Source organism: Hyperolius riggenbachi, chromosome 11 (genome assembly GCF_040937935.1).
Source record: "Hyperolius riggenbachi isolate aHypRig1 chromosome 11, aHypRig1.pri, whole genome shotgun sequence".
Classification (NCBI taxonomy): domain Eukaryota; kingdom Metazoa; phylum Chordata; class Amphibia; order Anura; family Hyperoliidae; genus Hyperolius; species Hyperolius riggenbachi.
This window is the reverse complement of record NC_090656.1, coordinates 129,856,390-129,873,458: the sequence shown is the minus strand read 5'-3', so window position 1 is coordinate 129,873,458 and position 17,069 is coordinate 129,856,390. Positions and strand designations below refer to the sequence as shown.

Below are 17,069 nucleotides of genomic sequence, written 5' to 3'. Positions count from 1 at the left end.
TCGATTGAAAAAACGATCGGGAAACTAATTAAATAAACGATCGGATAATCAATCGGAATTCAGATCGGACATGTTATAAAAAAAACTATCTGGCAGGTAAATCTGCCAGAAAATTGTATGGTGTGTACCTAGCATTAGAGGCAGTGTCAGCAGGACAGCCAGGCAATCTGCATTGTTTAAAAGTAAATACATATGTCAGCCTGCATATCCCTCTCACCTAAATTACCATTTAGCTTAAAGTGAACCAGAGATGAAAATAAACAAATGAGATAAACAATTGGATCTGTCCTTCTACTCCTAAAATGACTCTTTTAGATATCTTAAGGTTTTATTTTATGTATAAACATTTACAAAGCAGATGTTTTATAGTCTCTGCTTAATTGCAGTGTCTCAAGAGTACCAGAGTGAAAATACATGAACTATTGACCTTTTTTCTCTTTTCCCCTCACAGTAAAAAGCCCAGGTATCTGCTTAGGAAAGTGTTTTTATAGCTGTAATTTGTTATCAGTGAGCCGGGGTCCTAACTGGAGAAGTTTCATAGCTAATTATAAACTCTTTCAGGCAGGGAAAAAAGAGAAGGAGCACAGCATAAGTGTCTGTATGCTTGCCACTGTATATGTACATGTCTATTTCATCATGTCACATGTCATCTCTGGTACACTTTAAAAATCTTTATAGACATATGAACAATTGATCTGAGTTTTTAATGTTTTTTAAGGTATTGGCTGTGGTACACCACAAAATCCTATGTGGGTGAATTAGCCAGGAGTGTGTATAAACGGCTACGCATGTACCAGGTGAACTTCATTGCTCTGCAGAGGAAACGAGATCCAGAACAGGTCTTGCTGCAGTGTACCCTCAGGCATAAGGTAATTTTATAATGACCTCCACTCTGCTTCTAGCACAATTAATGTAATGTAGTCAGGATCGTAGTAATAGCCATAGCAGGCACAGTGACTAACTATGAACCCAGGAGCAGGGAAGCCCAGCCCGACCTTAATGTGTTCACTACCATTTACATTTTTCAGTGTTCCCTGTTTCCGCTCTGTGTGACTATCAGACACTTGTATGAAGAGATAACCATGTGTGTGTTCAATTACTATCCTACTTAGAACTACAATAAAGAGGCTCCCTTAAAGAGGCGATTAGGAGTTTCATATACTGTATTTGCAGTTGAGATGTCGTCTGAAGCCAGCTGTGTCCGGTGAAACGCACTGTGAATAAAGGAATTGATTAATGAATCAGTAGTTTGTCACACACAGCTGGTTAACCCATTAGCACCATGCCCGTTACCAGGGTTAATGAGTGAGTTGTCATAGTTGCTATAGTAACACGTGTGTTAAACTGGTAATGTGTGTGGCGCTTATGGGTTAACAGGTATTGTTCTCACTTTACTATTAGTAAATTGCTGTGCGTTGCCTTGTAATAGCCAGTATGTAGACCATGCCATATATCCATTAACACAGATATGTATCATGCTGCATTATTTGGATGTACAGTATCCCAAAGGCATTCTTTGCTACCAATGATTAAATGAGGCTTCCATTATTAAGTGGAGCGTGTTAGACAGTGAAGGTAGCCAAGCATAACGCATACATTTGAAAAGGGCTACAGGAAATGTGGGCATTGGGTATAGAATATCTGCAATGCTGCTGGTATTCTACTAGTTTTATCTAACCTACCTCTCACCCTACCTCTATCTATTCCTAACACCAACTCTCCACCTACCTACTTCTAACACTGACCAAGTCCTACCCTATCCCTAACACTACCCATCCCTTCCTGCATATTACCTCCTACCGGCTAGAAGTCCGGTGCACAAATTATACACTGGGCACTGGTATAGCCGCAGTTAACATTGCGGTCTATGGCGGTGCCCAAATTACCGGGCTCTGCATGGTGCACATATTGTCTGTCTCTATATATAACATGCCTGACTCCAGTAATTACAAACTGTACTTCCATTTGAATCTGAGAAAGAAATCCATATCTTTGTAGCGTCACAGAACCTGACAAATGAGAAACCTCATCTAGTGCCGGCTAGGTAAAAACATGTAAGACTGCATGTCTTTTCTCTGTGTTTGCTGTGCCCTTGTCTTCTCTAATGGATTGTTAGTTTGATCAAATGATAATCATTGCTGAAATACTGCATGTACGTTGCTGTGACATTTGTTTTATCTGCCAGTTGGTTCTATATAGCTTTGTTTTGTTAAAGTTTGGAAAATCATGGTGCATGTTTGGTATCCTTGACAAAATACATCTGCTCTTTGCATGTGTTTTTGTCTTTCAGCTCCATCCATTCTTTAAGTTCTTAGAGTTCCTACAGATTGCATCTGTTGGATGGATGTTTTGTTAGCCAAACTAACTATGTATGTGACTATGATTGCATCTAAGGTTGCCATACACATGAAAGTTCAGTTACTCCATCTATGCAATGTACTAGGAAAAATTGGTTGAACAATTACCTGAGGGTTGTACTCAATGGATTACCTACTTTCATTTGATGCGCTGGACGCGTTTTAATGTACGCATTTATTGATCACCGTCAGTTGAATTGGATCACTATAAGTACACCAACCTTTAGGATGCTCATGCCATGAGGGAAGGAGTCATTCTTGACTACACCTGAATTGAACACAGTTCAGATGCATAAAGTATGTGTGTGCTTGAGGAGTGATGTTAGTTTAGGGACCACCTCGGGCGAGGAAACCTTGAAACTTGGTGAGTTGGCATAAGAACACTGCAAACATCCTCAATATCTAATATATTCAGTGGTTCTTTATATTTGTCTGTTACTGGTTGCTGCATGTATTGTTTTGAGTGCAAGGGGTTTACAGGGGTGGACTTGGTTAGATTAATGTTGCTCCTTTTTTCTCTTTGTTTTTATATTGTGTATTAATCATCAGCATTGCTGTATATTTTTCACTGTGATTTATGTTGCTATTTTAAGTGATATTGAAGTGTAACTAAGTAGTAAACTTAGGACCTGTTAACACCAGTTCCAATGCCGGACTGGTTCCCCCAATGGATTGCAGTGGACCAATGGACATTGGCTGAATGTATGGCCAATGGCTGAATGTAGCATGCCTTCCTATATACCATGTTTCCCCGAAAATAAGACACGGTCTTATATTAATTTTTGCTCCAAAAGATGTGCTAGGGCTTATTTTCTGAGGATGTCTTATTTTTGGGGGAAACACTGGTAGTTTTCCTATACACAATGTATAATACTGCATGCCATGCTGAAACACAAACAGCACGCACAGAGCTTGGGGTTTGGAGCTATCGGCTCTCCCTTTCAAGAAATTGATTCTGCTGATCATGTGGGTAAGAGTCTATTTCTTGCAGGCAGAGACCTCTGTCAGGCTCCCCAGAGCTATGATAGGATGAGCTGTGTATGTGTCCTGGAAAGAGGTGAAGTGCTGCTGATGCTTATCACAACAGATCAGTAGGGATGGCTCCAACAAAAACACAAATTGCCTGACACATATACAGGACTGTAGAACTCGCATTATACTGCGGCTCTCCTGTATCCAGGCTTTGTATTGAGCGTGACTTGCTGGTATCATGCAGACTGCTACTAGGGCTTAGATTCGGGGGATGTCTTATATTTCAAGAATGCTAGGAATTCCTGCTAGGGCTTATTCTCAGGGGATGTCTTACTTTAGGGGAAGCATGGTAGTAGCATGGATCTGTTCACACGTCTGTCTCATTTGTATCCAGGTTAGTCCATTGCTTTTCTGCAACATGCATATCTGATCTGTGTGATCATTTTGGACGGCCAATGTGTTGCCATATATATCCCATAGAATGGCACTTATCCACTCACAGGTTCAGTGGTCACTGCCATTGATCTCCAGACACTGCTACTTTGGCATGGTGTAAACAGAGCTGTATATATCATTTGGTTCTAAAGAGAACCTGAACTCAAAACTTCCTCCTTGCTCTAATTGATCCGCAACAGCATAACTACCTTTAAAGGGGAACTGAAGAGAGAGGTATATGGAGGCTGTCATGTTTATTTCCTTTTAATCAATACCAGTTGCCTGGCAGCCCTGCTGGTCTATTTCTCTGCAGTAGTATCTGATTGAAACCAGAAACAAGCATGCAGCTAGTCTTGTCAGATCAGACTTATAAGTCTGAACCACTGAAACACCTGATCTGCTGCATGCTTGTTCAGGGGCTATGGCTAATAGTATTAGAGGCAGAGGATCAGCAGGGCTGCCAGGCAACTGGTATTGTCTAAAAGGAAATAAACATGACAGCCTCCATATACCTCTCTCTTCAGTTCCCCTTTAACCTCCTGGGCGGTAAGCACGCCGGAGGGTTTGCAGCCGCAGGAGTCCCCCATTAAAATTTTGAGCGATCGGATAGTTCTAATATCTTCAGCTAACAGTAGGCTAGCTAACAGTGGTGGTCGGCATCCTTAGATTACGTCTGATTTCCCCCCAGCCCCCCCCCCCCCCCCCCCGATTGCCGCTAAATACATTACCCGCCTGGATCCAGTGATCGCTGCAGCCTCTCCGGACAGCTCCGCTCTTCTCTATGGGGAGGATCGAACATGATGTCATGACGTCATGCGCAGACCTGATCCTACCCATAGAGAGGACCAGAGATGTGCCAGGAGGCTGCGCGATCGCTGGATCCAGGGGGGGGGGGGTAATGTATTTAGCGGCGATCAGGGGAGGGGGGGTGGGGATCAGACGTAATCTAAGGATGCCGACCACCACTGCTAGCTAGCCTAGTGCTAGCTGAAGATATTAGAACTATCTGATCACTCAAAATTTTAATGGGGGACTCCTGGGGACAGCCGGCGGTATGCCCGACACAGTGTCGGCATACCGCTGAGGAGGTTAAAGAAAAACATTTCTTTGTTACAGCTGATGCAAAAACTAAAATAAATCTGCTCAGTTTCTACTTCCTGATTCATGAAAGCCGACATATTGTTAACATCCTGTGCTTTCAAATTAGCTTATCTGCCATCTTTGCCGTGGCAGTAGGGTGACAAAAGGGAGAAATCAAACTACAATTTGTGATTAGACACAAATGAGTGGGAATTAAACAGGCTAAACTTTCTAAATGTATACAGGGTGCATTTCTCTTGTTTTCCTTGTGTTCTGTGCAACAGTTCAGGTTCACTTTAAATAACTTTGAGCAAGGCCCTGATCAATAATACAATAAACTTGAAGTTTTTTAACCTCCTTTTTAACTACATACGGACCTTGATAATTGAAATATATGCCTTGTTTTGATGGTTAACTGGCTGCTAGGGTGTAGATTTCAATTAACTGCCGATGCGTGCATCCGCCGTTTTCGTCAATCTTGACGCTGAATTCCCACCGTCTCCTGTTGCAGCTCACTCGCTCTGCCTGTCTCTGACTGCAGAGCCCTGTGAGCGGGTCAGGAGCCGATTTCATTGGCTCCTGGCCCTGTCTTTCATTGTAAGCAACTCCCATTGGCTTACATGGAAAGACAGGGTCAGGAGCCATTGAAAGCAACTCCTGACCGGCTCACAGGAACTCTGCCGTCATAGAGATGGCAGAGTGGGTGGCCCAGGTTTCCGACGTGTCGCGGTTGCGGCGGGTATGTGTGGCGATTTGCCAGGATTCCGCCATTTCTGTACTAGCGGTCTCTGGTCCAACACACTTTAGGGTTAATTTCAGGCACACACTATACAATTTGTAGAAGATCAGGGAAACCATTAATGTTCTTTAGATACTGTTCATTAACATTAACCTAGTTTACCTCTTGCTTTGCACTGGTAGATATTAGACAAGATGTCTCTAATATGGGCATTCCCAATCAGTATTTAATAAATATTTTAATTTGAATATTGGTGATCATAAATGCTATAGTTTTAATAGATTTGCATTAGACTCAATGAGCCATATGCAATTCACTTGTATTCCTAAGTTTTCTTCTATGAGATACATTTTCATCTTTTGTTAAAAATGAATTTTTAGCACTTTACAATTGAAAGAGTACCAAAAAGTAGGTGAAGAAGTACTGTCAAAATGACTCTGAGTATTGTATCACTTGTTAGTAGTTCAAAAAGCATTCTACTGATAAGGTGTGAAATATCACCTAGGAGAAAACATAGAAGAAAAAGTGAATAGAATAAGGGTCAATAACATTGACCCTGAAAAAGGGTTTAACATTTAATTTATTAAAAACAATATTGTGTAGTGTTTTACGTGTTATGGTTAGGAGCTTATGATTTAACTTGTGGTTTAGACCAGCATAGGGTTACTGAGAGTAGTAACATTCTTGTTTTCAGTATTGGATGTTTCCCCTTCTTGGATGGTTATGGGACTTCTCTTCAGGTGAGGATGGGCAAACAAGCATTGATACTGTACTATATTTTATGCTGGAAGTCCAGCACAATGTTATGATTTTTGTCCACATGTTTCTCTTAGATGAAACTTGTTCTAAAAAGCCTCACTCTCCCCCTAGGTGGACTCCACAGTGAAGAGGCTGCAGGACAGATATAGAGGACCTGAACCATCTGACTTGGTGGAACTTGTGGAAGGGGAACAGTTCTTTGCAGCGTTTGAACAGGGACTAAAGCTGCACTCAGGTGTGAAATGTTGTAGCTCTATGATAACTATATTGTTGATTCTAGAACAGAAATCCATTACACAATGGCTCTCCAGGTTATGCTGAAAATACATTTATTCTTAAAGTGGAATTCCAGGACCATAAAAAAGCATAAATAACATCCCTTACTTTCTGAACATTCAAGTAGTGTCCCATGAAAAAATAACTCGCTAAATACTTACTTTGCACACACTATTCCACTGTATGTGCTCTCCTTTGGCCATAGACCGCAAGGCTTAAAAATGACAGTCTTGGCCACGGCTTCTCTCATAGGGCACTGCAAATTAATACTAGAGATGTGTTCAATGAGATTGAGCGCCGTGCGCCGAAATCCTCTGTTTCGCAAGCTCATGGTGAACCAGAACACCTAGGAGTGTGTAAGGGGCTGAAAGAGACCAAGAAGCCTCCTTAATAAAATGCTATGCAAAACAGAAGTTATTTTGCATGAGCTCTATGGTGGCTCTAGTGATCCTGTACACACAGATTAAACGGATTCATGCTTTGAGGTCTCTGAAGAAGCCTGGTAAATCAGGTCTGTTGTGTTTTTTTGTAGCCCACAGAATTGTCTTTAAAGCTAAGACTTAAAGCCTTCATTTTGTCTTAGAACTTCCAGGTTGTGCGGATGGCAAAGTGTCTTTTGTCTTCTATTCAAGAATGAAAAACATGAAGGAGATGTACGTGACATCATCTGCGGACAGGACAGAGAAAGACGTTAAAGGGCAGGTGAGTTCCTTTTTATAAGAAGTCGTGTTTCCATTGTAAAATATCGACACTGTAGTTTTATCCTCTACATCTGCAAAGATGAATGTTAGCTATTTATTCAACCCACAATCAACTAATTAGGCATTAAGCCGCATCTACACACATAGATGCGGCCGCGATTGATAAGATCCAACAGGACTGATCTTGCTTCCGCCGATTCCCTGCTCGCTCCCCGCGAGGGGACAATGGCAGGGAATCGAGCGGAAGATAAGCGGCGCCGGCAGGGACGAGCGGGGAATCGTATGCGGCGCACGCGCGGTGAGCGGGGACGTGGCGGGCACGTGCAGGTACGCGGAAGACGCAGCTAATCGAGCCGCCGGATCGCAGCCTCATCTACGCGTGTAGATGAGGCTTTAGGCAAATTGCATGCAGGTGAAGGTACATAAACATATCAGACTATAGTCTTTGGAAAATTAAAGATCACAGACATATCTTACCACCCTTCATGTAGTATGTGAGCATTTCTACACAGTCTATTCTATGGAGCTGAACACCCCATCAGAAAAAATCTTTGCAAGATGCTGCACACACACAAAAGATCAGTATCTGCAAAAGATCTGTTCCTGCCAAAGATCCGTTCCTGCAAATTGCATTCATAGTCTATGAGATCTGCAGATCATCATACACACCTTGTTTAACTGACATTCATCTGCAGATCAGACAGTCATCTGCAGATCCTCATACACACCTTGTTTAACAGACAATCATCTGCAGATCTGAAAATCCATCCTGGTGGATCTGATCTGCAGATGAATGTCAGTTAAACAAGGTGTGTATGATGATCTGCATATCTCAGACTATGAATGCAATTTGCGGGAACGGATCTTTGGCAGGAACTGATCTTTTGCAGATACTGATCTTTTGTGTCTGTACAGCATGTTTGTGTGCAGCATCTTGCAAAGATTTTTTCTGATGGGGTGTTCAGCTCCATAGAATAGACTGTGTAGAAATGCTCTCATACTACATGAAGGGTGGTAAGATAGATCTGTGATCTTTCATTTTCCAAAGACTATAGTCTGATGTGTGTATGCACCTTAAAGCCCAATCTACACGATACAATTCTATTTACGATTTGATTACGATTCTATTTACGATTCCATTAAATCCGACATGTCCGATCTTGATTAGATTCGTTTCAGTTCGATTTGCCATTGCAAAACAATGGCAAATCGAATTGAATTGAATCGAATCGAATCAGGATCGGACATGTCGGATTTAATCGAATTGTAAATCGAATCGTAATCAAATCGTAAATAGAATTGTATCGTGTAGATTGGGCTTTAGAGTTTGGTCAATAAAATGTGCTTTATGCCAATTTGGATTGCTCCAATTCTAAGCTGCATATATTTGCATGCAAATGTAAATACTGTGCATCTTATTTGCCTTTTCTATTAAGTAACAGTGAGGATAGTGGAGATCATAAGCTCCCTCCCCGATAAAGGGAAGTCTGTCATGGTTCCTGCCATAATCAATACGCCAACAGAGGTTTCCTTTTTAAGATTAAAAACTATTTAGTATAAAAAAAAATGCAAAAAAGGGTAAATAAAGAAGAAAGCAAATTCTTTCCATGCTGCTATGATTTACAGTGTGTAAACTGGGAGAGCATTAGGTAACCTTAAATTATCTGTATATACTCTAGTATAAGTCTAGAAATGTAGGTCTGACTTGTTAAAGTAAATCATAGTGGGCGACTTATACAGGCCTACACATTTCTGACTCTTAGTCCTGTAAAATGCAATTTCCACTGTGAAAATATACAATAATTAATTCCGCCTCTTCCCACAGTACCTTTTCCTATTAGTGTGTCTTCCTGTCGGCACTGCTGGTGCCCAAAGCGTCTGATAGCATCAGTGCAGAAAGACAGTCTTGCAGGTACCTCCAAGTGCTGCGGTTTAGAGGTCTACTCAAACAGTATTGTTAAAGTACAGCTGTAGTGTATTACATATTTAATGTGCCACTATCAAAAGTGCAGGTTAAATGCAAGGGATGCTTTAGTCTAGAGATGCACCTCTATATATCGGAGCTGTGTTCAGGGTTTTACCTACCTGCACTTCTAATAGTGCAGGCGAAGGGCAGAGACTTTTAGGGGCTGGAGAATGCCCTGAGGAAAGTAAAGAGAGGTTTTTTTTTTTTTTTTTTTTTTTTTTTTATGTCTCATGTATTCTTTAAGCCTTTAATGGCATACTTTCTGCGTCAACTTATACTTGAGTCATCAAAAAATTTCAGCCTAAAGAGAACCAGAGATGAAACACCCTCATGTATTTACCATATATATCAGTGGGAACATTAGAGAAAACACCTACTCTGCTTTCTGTTTCATTTTTCACTGCACAGCCTGCTTCTAATCAGCCCTGATAAAATCCCCAACTGAGCATTCAGTCTGACTTTGCTCAGGAATTTTTATAGCTGAGCCTGTCTTTTCTGATGTCTTTTCAAGCCCAAGCCTGCCCCCTTGTGGCTCTGCTATAATGACTCAGCTATAAAGATTCCTGAGCAAAGCCAGACTGAATGCTCAGTCGGGATTTTATCAGGGCTGATTAGAAGCAGGCTGAGCTGTGAAGGATAAAACAGGAAGCTGGGTAGGTGTTTTCTCTAATGTTTCCCCTGATGTATATGGTAAAATACATGAGGGTGCTTCGTCTGTGGCTCACTTTAAGAGGGTCAAATATTTGGGTTGACTTATACATGCAGTCCACTAATATCCCAGTATATACGGTAACCTATGTATTAATGTAATTTTTTAACCTGGTTCTTCATTAGGTGTCTTTTTATCGTGGGTCAGTACCAAATCATATACCGGAGGAAGCCACTAAGCGCAGGAAAGGTGCATATTCTGATTGGATGGCAACACTGCCAATCAAATTACCGGTAAGAATAAGCTTTGTTGACCAAGCAAACCAATTTAACCTTGTTAATGAATGGTAACACTTCATATCTCTTATTTTATGTGAAGAAAGTAAGAAGCCTTAATGGAGAGGATGAGAGACAGCAGACTAGCTACACGCTCCGTCCCTTGAATTTAGGCAATGCTGAGATGGGTTATCTCACTGAAACCAACTTGCTCAGCATTGCTACACAGATTGGTTCTGAATGGATGAACATTGGCATCAACCTGGGTCTAACCTACATGGAGTTGGAACGTATCCGTTATAAGAACAGGTGAGTTTAAAGAGAAACTCCGACCAAGAATTCGACTTCATCCCAATCAGTAGCTGATACCCACTTTTACATGAGAAATCTATTCCTTTTCACAAACAAACCATCAGGGGGCGCTGTATGGCTGATATTGTGGTGAAACCCCTCCCACAAGAAAAGTACGTACTCTTGGCAGTTTCCTGTCTGCGAACCTTGCTGCATTGTGGGAAATGGCTGTTTACAGCAGTTTCCAACTGCCAAAAAAACATGCAGCAGCTACATCACCTGCCAACAGTAAAAATGTCACCATGTAATAAATGTCAGAATGTAAATTTGGGATTTAAAAGATTTTACAATGGGCAAACGCTGGCAAAATCATTTATACATAATTATTGTAAAAATGAAGCACTTTTTTTTATTACATTATTTTCACTGGAGTTCCTCTTTAAGACCTGACGTCAACAAAATCCAACAGTAGAAAAACTTGCTCTGAAACTTTGTTACACATGTGGCAGTCTAAGTGAAGAAAACTTTAATAAAAGAGTACATAATTACAGACGGTTCTAGGTTTGTATTTATCTACTAGTATTACCGACTGGTGAACTGGGCAGCTGAGGCACGTCCTGCTTCTACTAATGGTGTACATTTCATTCCTCATTTCACAGTAGAAAAGTTACATTCAAAAACTGAAGGGAATAAACACCAATTATATCAGAGTTAGGTTTAGGAATGGTAACAAAGTTATCGGAGGAGCATAAATATACTAACCACACTGAAGCAGTTGTAATAAAGCTACAAACATCATTTTGCTTCCTTTTTTATGTTTTAGTTGGGTTTCATTCACCTTAAACCAACAGGTAAAACATGCATATATGTTTTCAAAACTTTATCAAACTTTTTGTTCGTATCCATAGAGCAAAAATAAGACCTCCTCTCCCCCCTCACCCCCAAACCAAACACCCCCCCCCACCCCCCTCCCAGTCACTTCCTCCTTGCTCAAAGCTAAAAAGTACCTGAAGCAGCCTCCAGATAGGTAATGCCCTACAGGTCTGCAGCTGTTCCTAAAGGAGCCCATACACTGGTCGATTTCAGCCATTGCACAATCGATTTCTATGGAATCGATCGATCGGAAATCAATTCTATCAAATCTATCGATTTGCGGTTGATTTCGATCAATTTTGATCTATTTGATCTATCTGACAGGATGGAAAATCTATGGGCAGCAGATCGATGGCCCATAGAGTTGCATTGGATCTAATGGTCCAATAATGCATATAGATCGATTCACAATCTGTTCTGTCAGATTAGACTTGACAGGCATCTGACAGAAATCTATCTAATGGTCGAATCTGCTGCAAATCTATAAGTGTGCATATGTGTATCAGCGCCAAGGAAACAAAGTGGCCGCTGCTGAGAGAAGAACGATGTCCAGAGTTCACAAACAGATAAATTATATATGCTCAGCGCAGAGTCCAAAAACAAAAGACGAGTCTTCAGCAAAGGATAAAAGCAGGCAAATCTCCACCACAATAAATATTGGGTTCACGGCACAGCTCTGCAATCATGGATACCCAAAAAAGGAAAGAGGCTTACCAGCTGGTGACAACCCACATTATAAGGTTGTATCAACGCTTTGGTAGGACATCAGGAAGCAACAGTCTGTCCAGGATCCACCAATTCAGCAATGATTCCTCTCACGAATGGATATCAGTAAACATCATAAAAAACAAACAAACGGCAACTCTAAGTGTAAACCGTTTAATATAGAGTTTTCATAGTAAAAACAGCTTAAAAATAGCATAAAAATAGCATAAAAACAAAACTTACATACGGGGCCCATGCAATGGGAACCCCGAGAAAGTTGCACGCGTGTATGGGTCAGCGGTAAAGGACAGTATGAAGGTGCCGCCTGTCTCCTTTGTTTGTTTTTTATGATGTTTACTGATATCCATTCGTGAGAGGAATCATTGCTGAATTGGTGGATCCTGGACAGACTGTTGCTTCCTGATGTCCTACCAAAGCGTTGATACAACCTTATAATGTGGGTTGTCACCAGCTGGTAAGCCTCTTTCCTTTTTTGGGTATCCATGATTGCAGAGCTGTGCCGTGAACCCAATATTTATTGTGGTGGAGATTTGCCTGCTTTTATCCTTTGCTGAAGACTCGTCTTTTGTTTTTGGACTCTGCGCTGAGCATATATAATAAATCTATAAGTGTATTGCCCCTTTAGTCCTAGGTCGCCTTTGAGCTCTTCCTTGGCGTACCTGGATGTATATCTGAACAGAGTCATCAGTAAAAGTTTTGCGTAGTCATATTGTATCGGAGGAAAGTTTTCCATCCACCCAAAAATGTCTTTGTACCCTTTTTCTTTATGTAAACATGCCTCCAGTTTGTCTAATTATACTGTATAATATGCTTCAGTTCCTCTTTAGGTTCTCAGAGGGATTTTACATAAAATTTTAATATCTAAAATAATATCCATCTAAAATGTATACTTTTATTTAGAAAACTCTTAGAAAAATCTTAAAACCAATAAGATAAAAATATACTCCGTCATAAGACAGAACACTAAAGCAAACGTCATCCCAATAACATGAACCGTGATCAATGAGAAACTATGCTCATAGCTTTTTGCTTGTCAGGGTTGTTAAAGTGCATCTCTGGAGTAAATAAAAACTTAAGGAATGCTGCTGCTGAAGTCATAATAACCTGACATTGCCTGTGTAATAAGATTCACTGGAGACCCTTATAAGCCAGATAGCTCCGCCCCTCGCAGAACATGGTCTTGGCATTTCCTTTATCAGATATAGAGAAGGCTGAAGCATTTTATTGCAAGTAGAGCTACACAACAGAACCCAGCTGATACGGGCCTTTGTTGAATCTTAGTACACAGATGATATGTCAGAGCATTATATCTTTTCAGCAGCAGTGTACCTCTGAGGTTTTTGTTTAGACCAGTGGTAATGCTCTGACATTGCAAACACTTGCATTAGGAGCAGGATATATCCATGTCGCTTTTGAGCTCAAATAAAACTGCAAGTTCTACAACACTGATCAGATTAAATTACTTACATAAAAGGCAGCTGATAAGTGTGGTAGGAACGACAGATCTGTCTGGTATATATTGGGGGGACAGATGGGGTTGCCACCTCATCCCTTTAAATTCCGACACATCTAAGTTATACAGGTTATGGGGTTACTCACACATAATCAGTGCCTAAACTGCATCTAACTAGCCACAAGGCATGTATAATTCATATGTGCCTGTATTTAAAGGGATGAGGTGGCAACCCTGGGGACAGAGTGCTGCATCCAAACACCTCACTGTGTCCAGTGTCTTTAGGCATGCAGTGATTGGTTCATAATTATAAGTAAAGCCAAATAACTTAGATAAATAGACATTATAACACTCCCTACTGGGAGGCACAATGCAGCCTACAAGACTAGTCATTTGAAAATGATGAATGACAGGTATAACGCACTATGCTAGAATATTACCTTTTTTGAAAACTAATATTGTGTGCCTGATGATAATGCCCAAAAGGTTGAGGAGACACACACAAATATCACATGGTCTATATGTTTGATACTTTGGGCCTTATTCAATTCACTTTTTTTCCTAAAGGTGGCCATATACCAGGCGACTTGGCCATACATAATCGAATTGGATGAAAATCTGTGCCGCCAAGTGCATGCCCGACCGACAATGCGACCAATGTTGGGACGAAAATTGGTCGCATTCTTGATCGCGCATGCTGCAGGATGTTGGGCTGACTTGCTCAATCTGGTGCGCAGAAGGAACTGCGTGCAATTTCCAGATGGTCGACGAATGCAATGAAACCCCCAACGCTGTTTCCCCTAATGAAAAATGTTCCCCCGGTGCCCAGTGTAACATATACATTACCTGTCCGAGGCCTGCGCTTGTCCCTCCGCTGCTCCGGGTGCATTCTCCTTTCCATACAGGCACGCCCCACATGGTTTCCTAGTAAGGGCACACGTGTGACGTCATGTGTGTAAGCAGTGGAGGAATCCCGGAAGCCAACCGGAGACAAGCGGAGGCCGCGGACAGGTAATATATACTTTACGCTGGGCACCAGGGGATCATTTACATTAGAGGAAACCGGCGTTGGGGTGGTGTAAAAGGCAGCTTCTGGATCGATTTCAGCATGAAATTGATTGGGAATCGGCCTGTGGTGTATGGGCAGCTGTCAGTTCTCTCTCTTATCAGATTCAATAATAAATAATAATAATAATGTCTCTTGGTCAAACCTGCCCATACATTGCTAGATGTATGATTACCTTTAGTTTTCTCCTAGGTGATATTTTCACACCCTATGAATACAATGCCTTTTAAAGGGTACCTGTGACAAATAATGTCCCAGGATTTATCCTTACCTGAGGCTTCCTCCAGCCCCCTTCATGCTGTTCGATCTCTCCAGGCAACTCCCGTCCTCCTGCTGGACGGCCTGGTACGTTGGCTCAGTCGCTCTTCACAGTGATGCACGCACCCCTGTCATGCTTCCAAGCGTTCTGCACCTGTATAAGAGCATTGAAATGTAGGTCAAAGCATCATCAAGCGGGAAAATACTCAAATTATTTTTGGGGATACTTTTTCAACTGCAAAGTGCTGAAAAGTTATTTAAAAAAGAAGTTGAAAAATTATCTCCTTGGAAAAAACTCAAGAGAAAAAGTAAATTGCATATGGGCCTTGATGCTAGTTTTTAGTGTAGGTAATACTCTACCACAGTATGCTAGTCGTTTATTGTAATTTTTTTAATTGATGCAGTTATCGATTTCCTCATAACAAAACTCAGCATGCGTTTTAAATCGAATACCATGGCTTTATTCAGGATAAAATGTTCATTTTAACACCATTAAATAAAGACAAAATGGCCCTTATTCAATTCACTTTTTGTCCTAAGTTATCTCCTAGGAGATCATTTTGAATATTTTGTTTAAAATAAATTTTGCATTCTGCAATTGAAAAAGTACCAAAAAGAATTTAGAGTATTTTCTTTTGCTTGTTGATGGCTTGAAAGGCATTTTGATTCGATGTGAAAAAGGAGAAAAAGTGAATTGAAGAAGGGCCAGTGAGTATATGGAACAACAATTTGTGAACATTCAAAATGAATAATCTCAGCCAAAACTATTTTTTTCATGTAAGATTGTGAGAAGGTAAACTAACTGTAGTCTCTGCCCCTACAGCAAGGACTTGCAGCAGCTGGTGTTAGAAATGCTTTTTACATGGGCTCAGAAGAATAGTACACAGCCGGACTGTGTACAGAAGCTGGTGGAGGCCATGCGGAATAGCAGAAGGAACGATATTGCAGATGAAATAGAAGATGTGATTGCTTTAGGAAAAGAAAAGTACAGACAGTCCATCCAGAGAGTTGGCCTAGACCAAGGCAACAGCAGTGAAGATTCAGCTATTGCAATGAGCCAGTCATGAGGATAGAATGCATAGAAGATGATAGACATGGATAATGAACTGCTGATGTACTGTATCTAACTTCCATTGCTTCAGGGGGAAATTCCAACTCCAAAGCAGGTATTACACAACATCTGCGCCATACTAAGCATGACCTATTACCTGTTAGCTAGACCAGTCATGTCCGTTTCCAGGTACAAATGCGGTATAAAAAATATACCATATAATAGTAGTTTAGTAGCCAGAGTGTTTAAATCTTTTTGTGTGAAATGAGCCTTCTGCAGTTAAAATACCTGTACTAAAAAAAATCTATCAAGTGACCAGAAGCTGCAGGGTTGAGACAGAGTGAAACTCTGTGGTTTGGGCTGCTGCCTGGATTGTATCATCCTGCTGTTTAGACTGTAAGGAGGAATCCACAGAAGCTGTCTCTCAGATGGTTGCTGCCTGCAGCAGTGACAATGCAGGAAGTAACTGGAGTCTGGGGAACTGACAATCTAATGAGTTACTCAAGGACCGTCTACACAGAGGAAAGAAGCTCTGCAGCGGAGTTCCTGCTAAGTCTAGAAGAAACACTTGGGCCTGTAATGGTTTTAAATGCTATTAGCAAAGCACTTTATGTATTTTTCTATACAGGGTCAGATTCCCAAGAAGAGTGGAGTTTTATGTTGGTCCAGTTAAAGTTACTTTAAGTTTTCTTTGAAAGTATCATGACCAGGACACATGAGAAGCTCCACATAAATAGTGTTTTACTACTGGAGAATGTATGCTGCATATTTCTGTACCTGCTCTGCAAAGTATGGATGTTGTTAGGAAATATACAGAGCTGCTGGATATTTCATGTGCAAACATGTAAATAGTGTACACATTTTTTTTATTACACTGGAGTCTTTTAGATATTGGCCATAAACATGCTTTGCCAGAGTATATTGGGCCAGAATTACTAAGGTTGTCCTAACCTGTAACACAGTGGTGATAGGGCATACCTGTTCAAAGCTTATTTAAGGGTGTCAGGTATAAAGGTGCCTAATAGTGTTATTTTTTTTTTTTTTTTTTTTTTTTTTTTTTAGCTAACAATCTCAATTTTGATAACCTCATTCAGATCGAAAAAAAACCATCTTATTTAGTAGATCCACAGCATTAAGGAATC

General features: G+C 40.8%; 1 protein-coding gene across 1 annotated transcript in view; it reads left to right on the top strand.

Annotated features, from left to right (window-relative positions):
- The window catches only part of PIDD1 (p53-induced death domain protein 1), a 59,046-nt gene extending 42,112 nt beyond the window's left edge, over positions 1-16,934 (top strand). Inside the window, exons 11-16 of the mRNA XM_068260270.1 lie at positions 719-869; positions 6,454-6,577; positions 7,202-7,320; positions 10,120-10,227; positions 10,313-10,518; positions 15,700-16,934. Coding sequence (XP_068116371.1) covers positions 719-869; positions 6,454-6,577; positions 7,202-7,320; positions 10,120-10,227; positions 10,313-10,518; positions 15,700-15,943 — 952 coding nt within the window. The 3' untranslated portion in view covers positions 15,944-16,934. The remainder of the gene's footprint in view (positions 1-718; positions 870-6,453; positions 6,578-7,201; positions 7,321-10,119; positions 10,228-10,312; positions 10,519-15,699) is intronic.
- Positions 16,935-17,069: the final 135 nt, after the last annotated feature.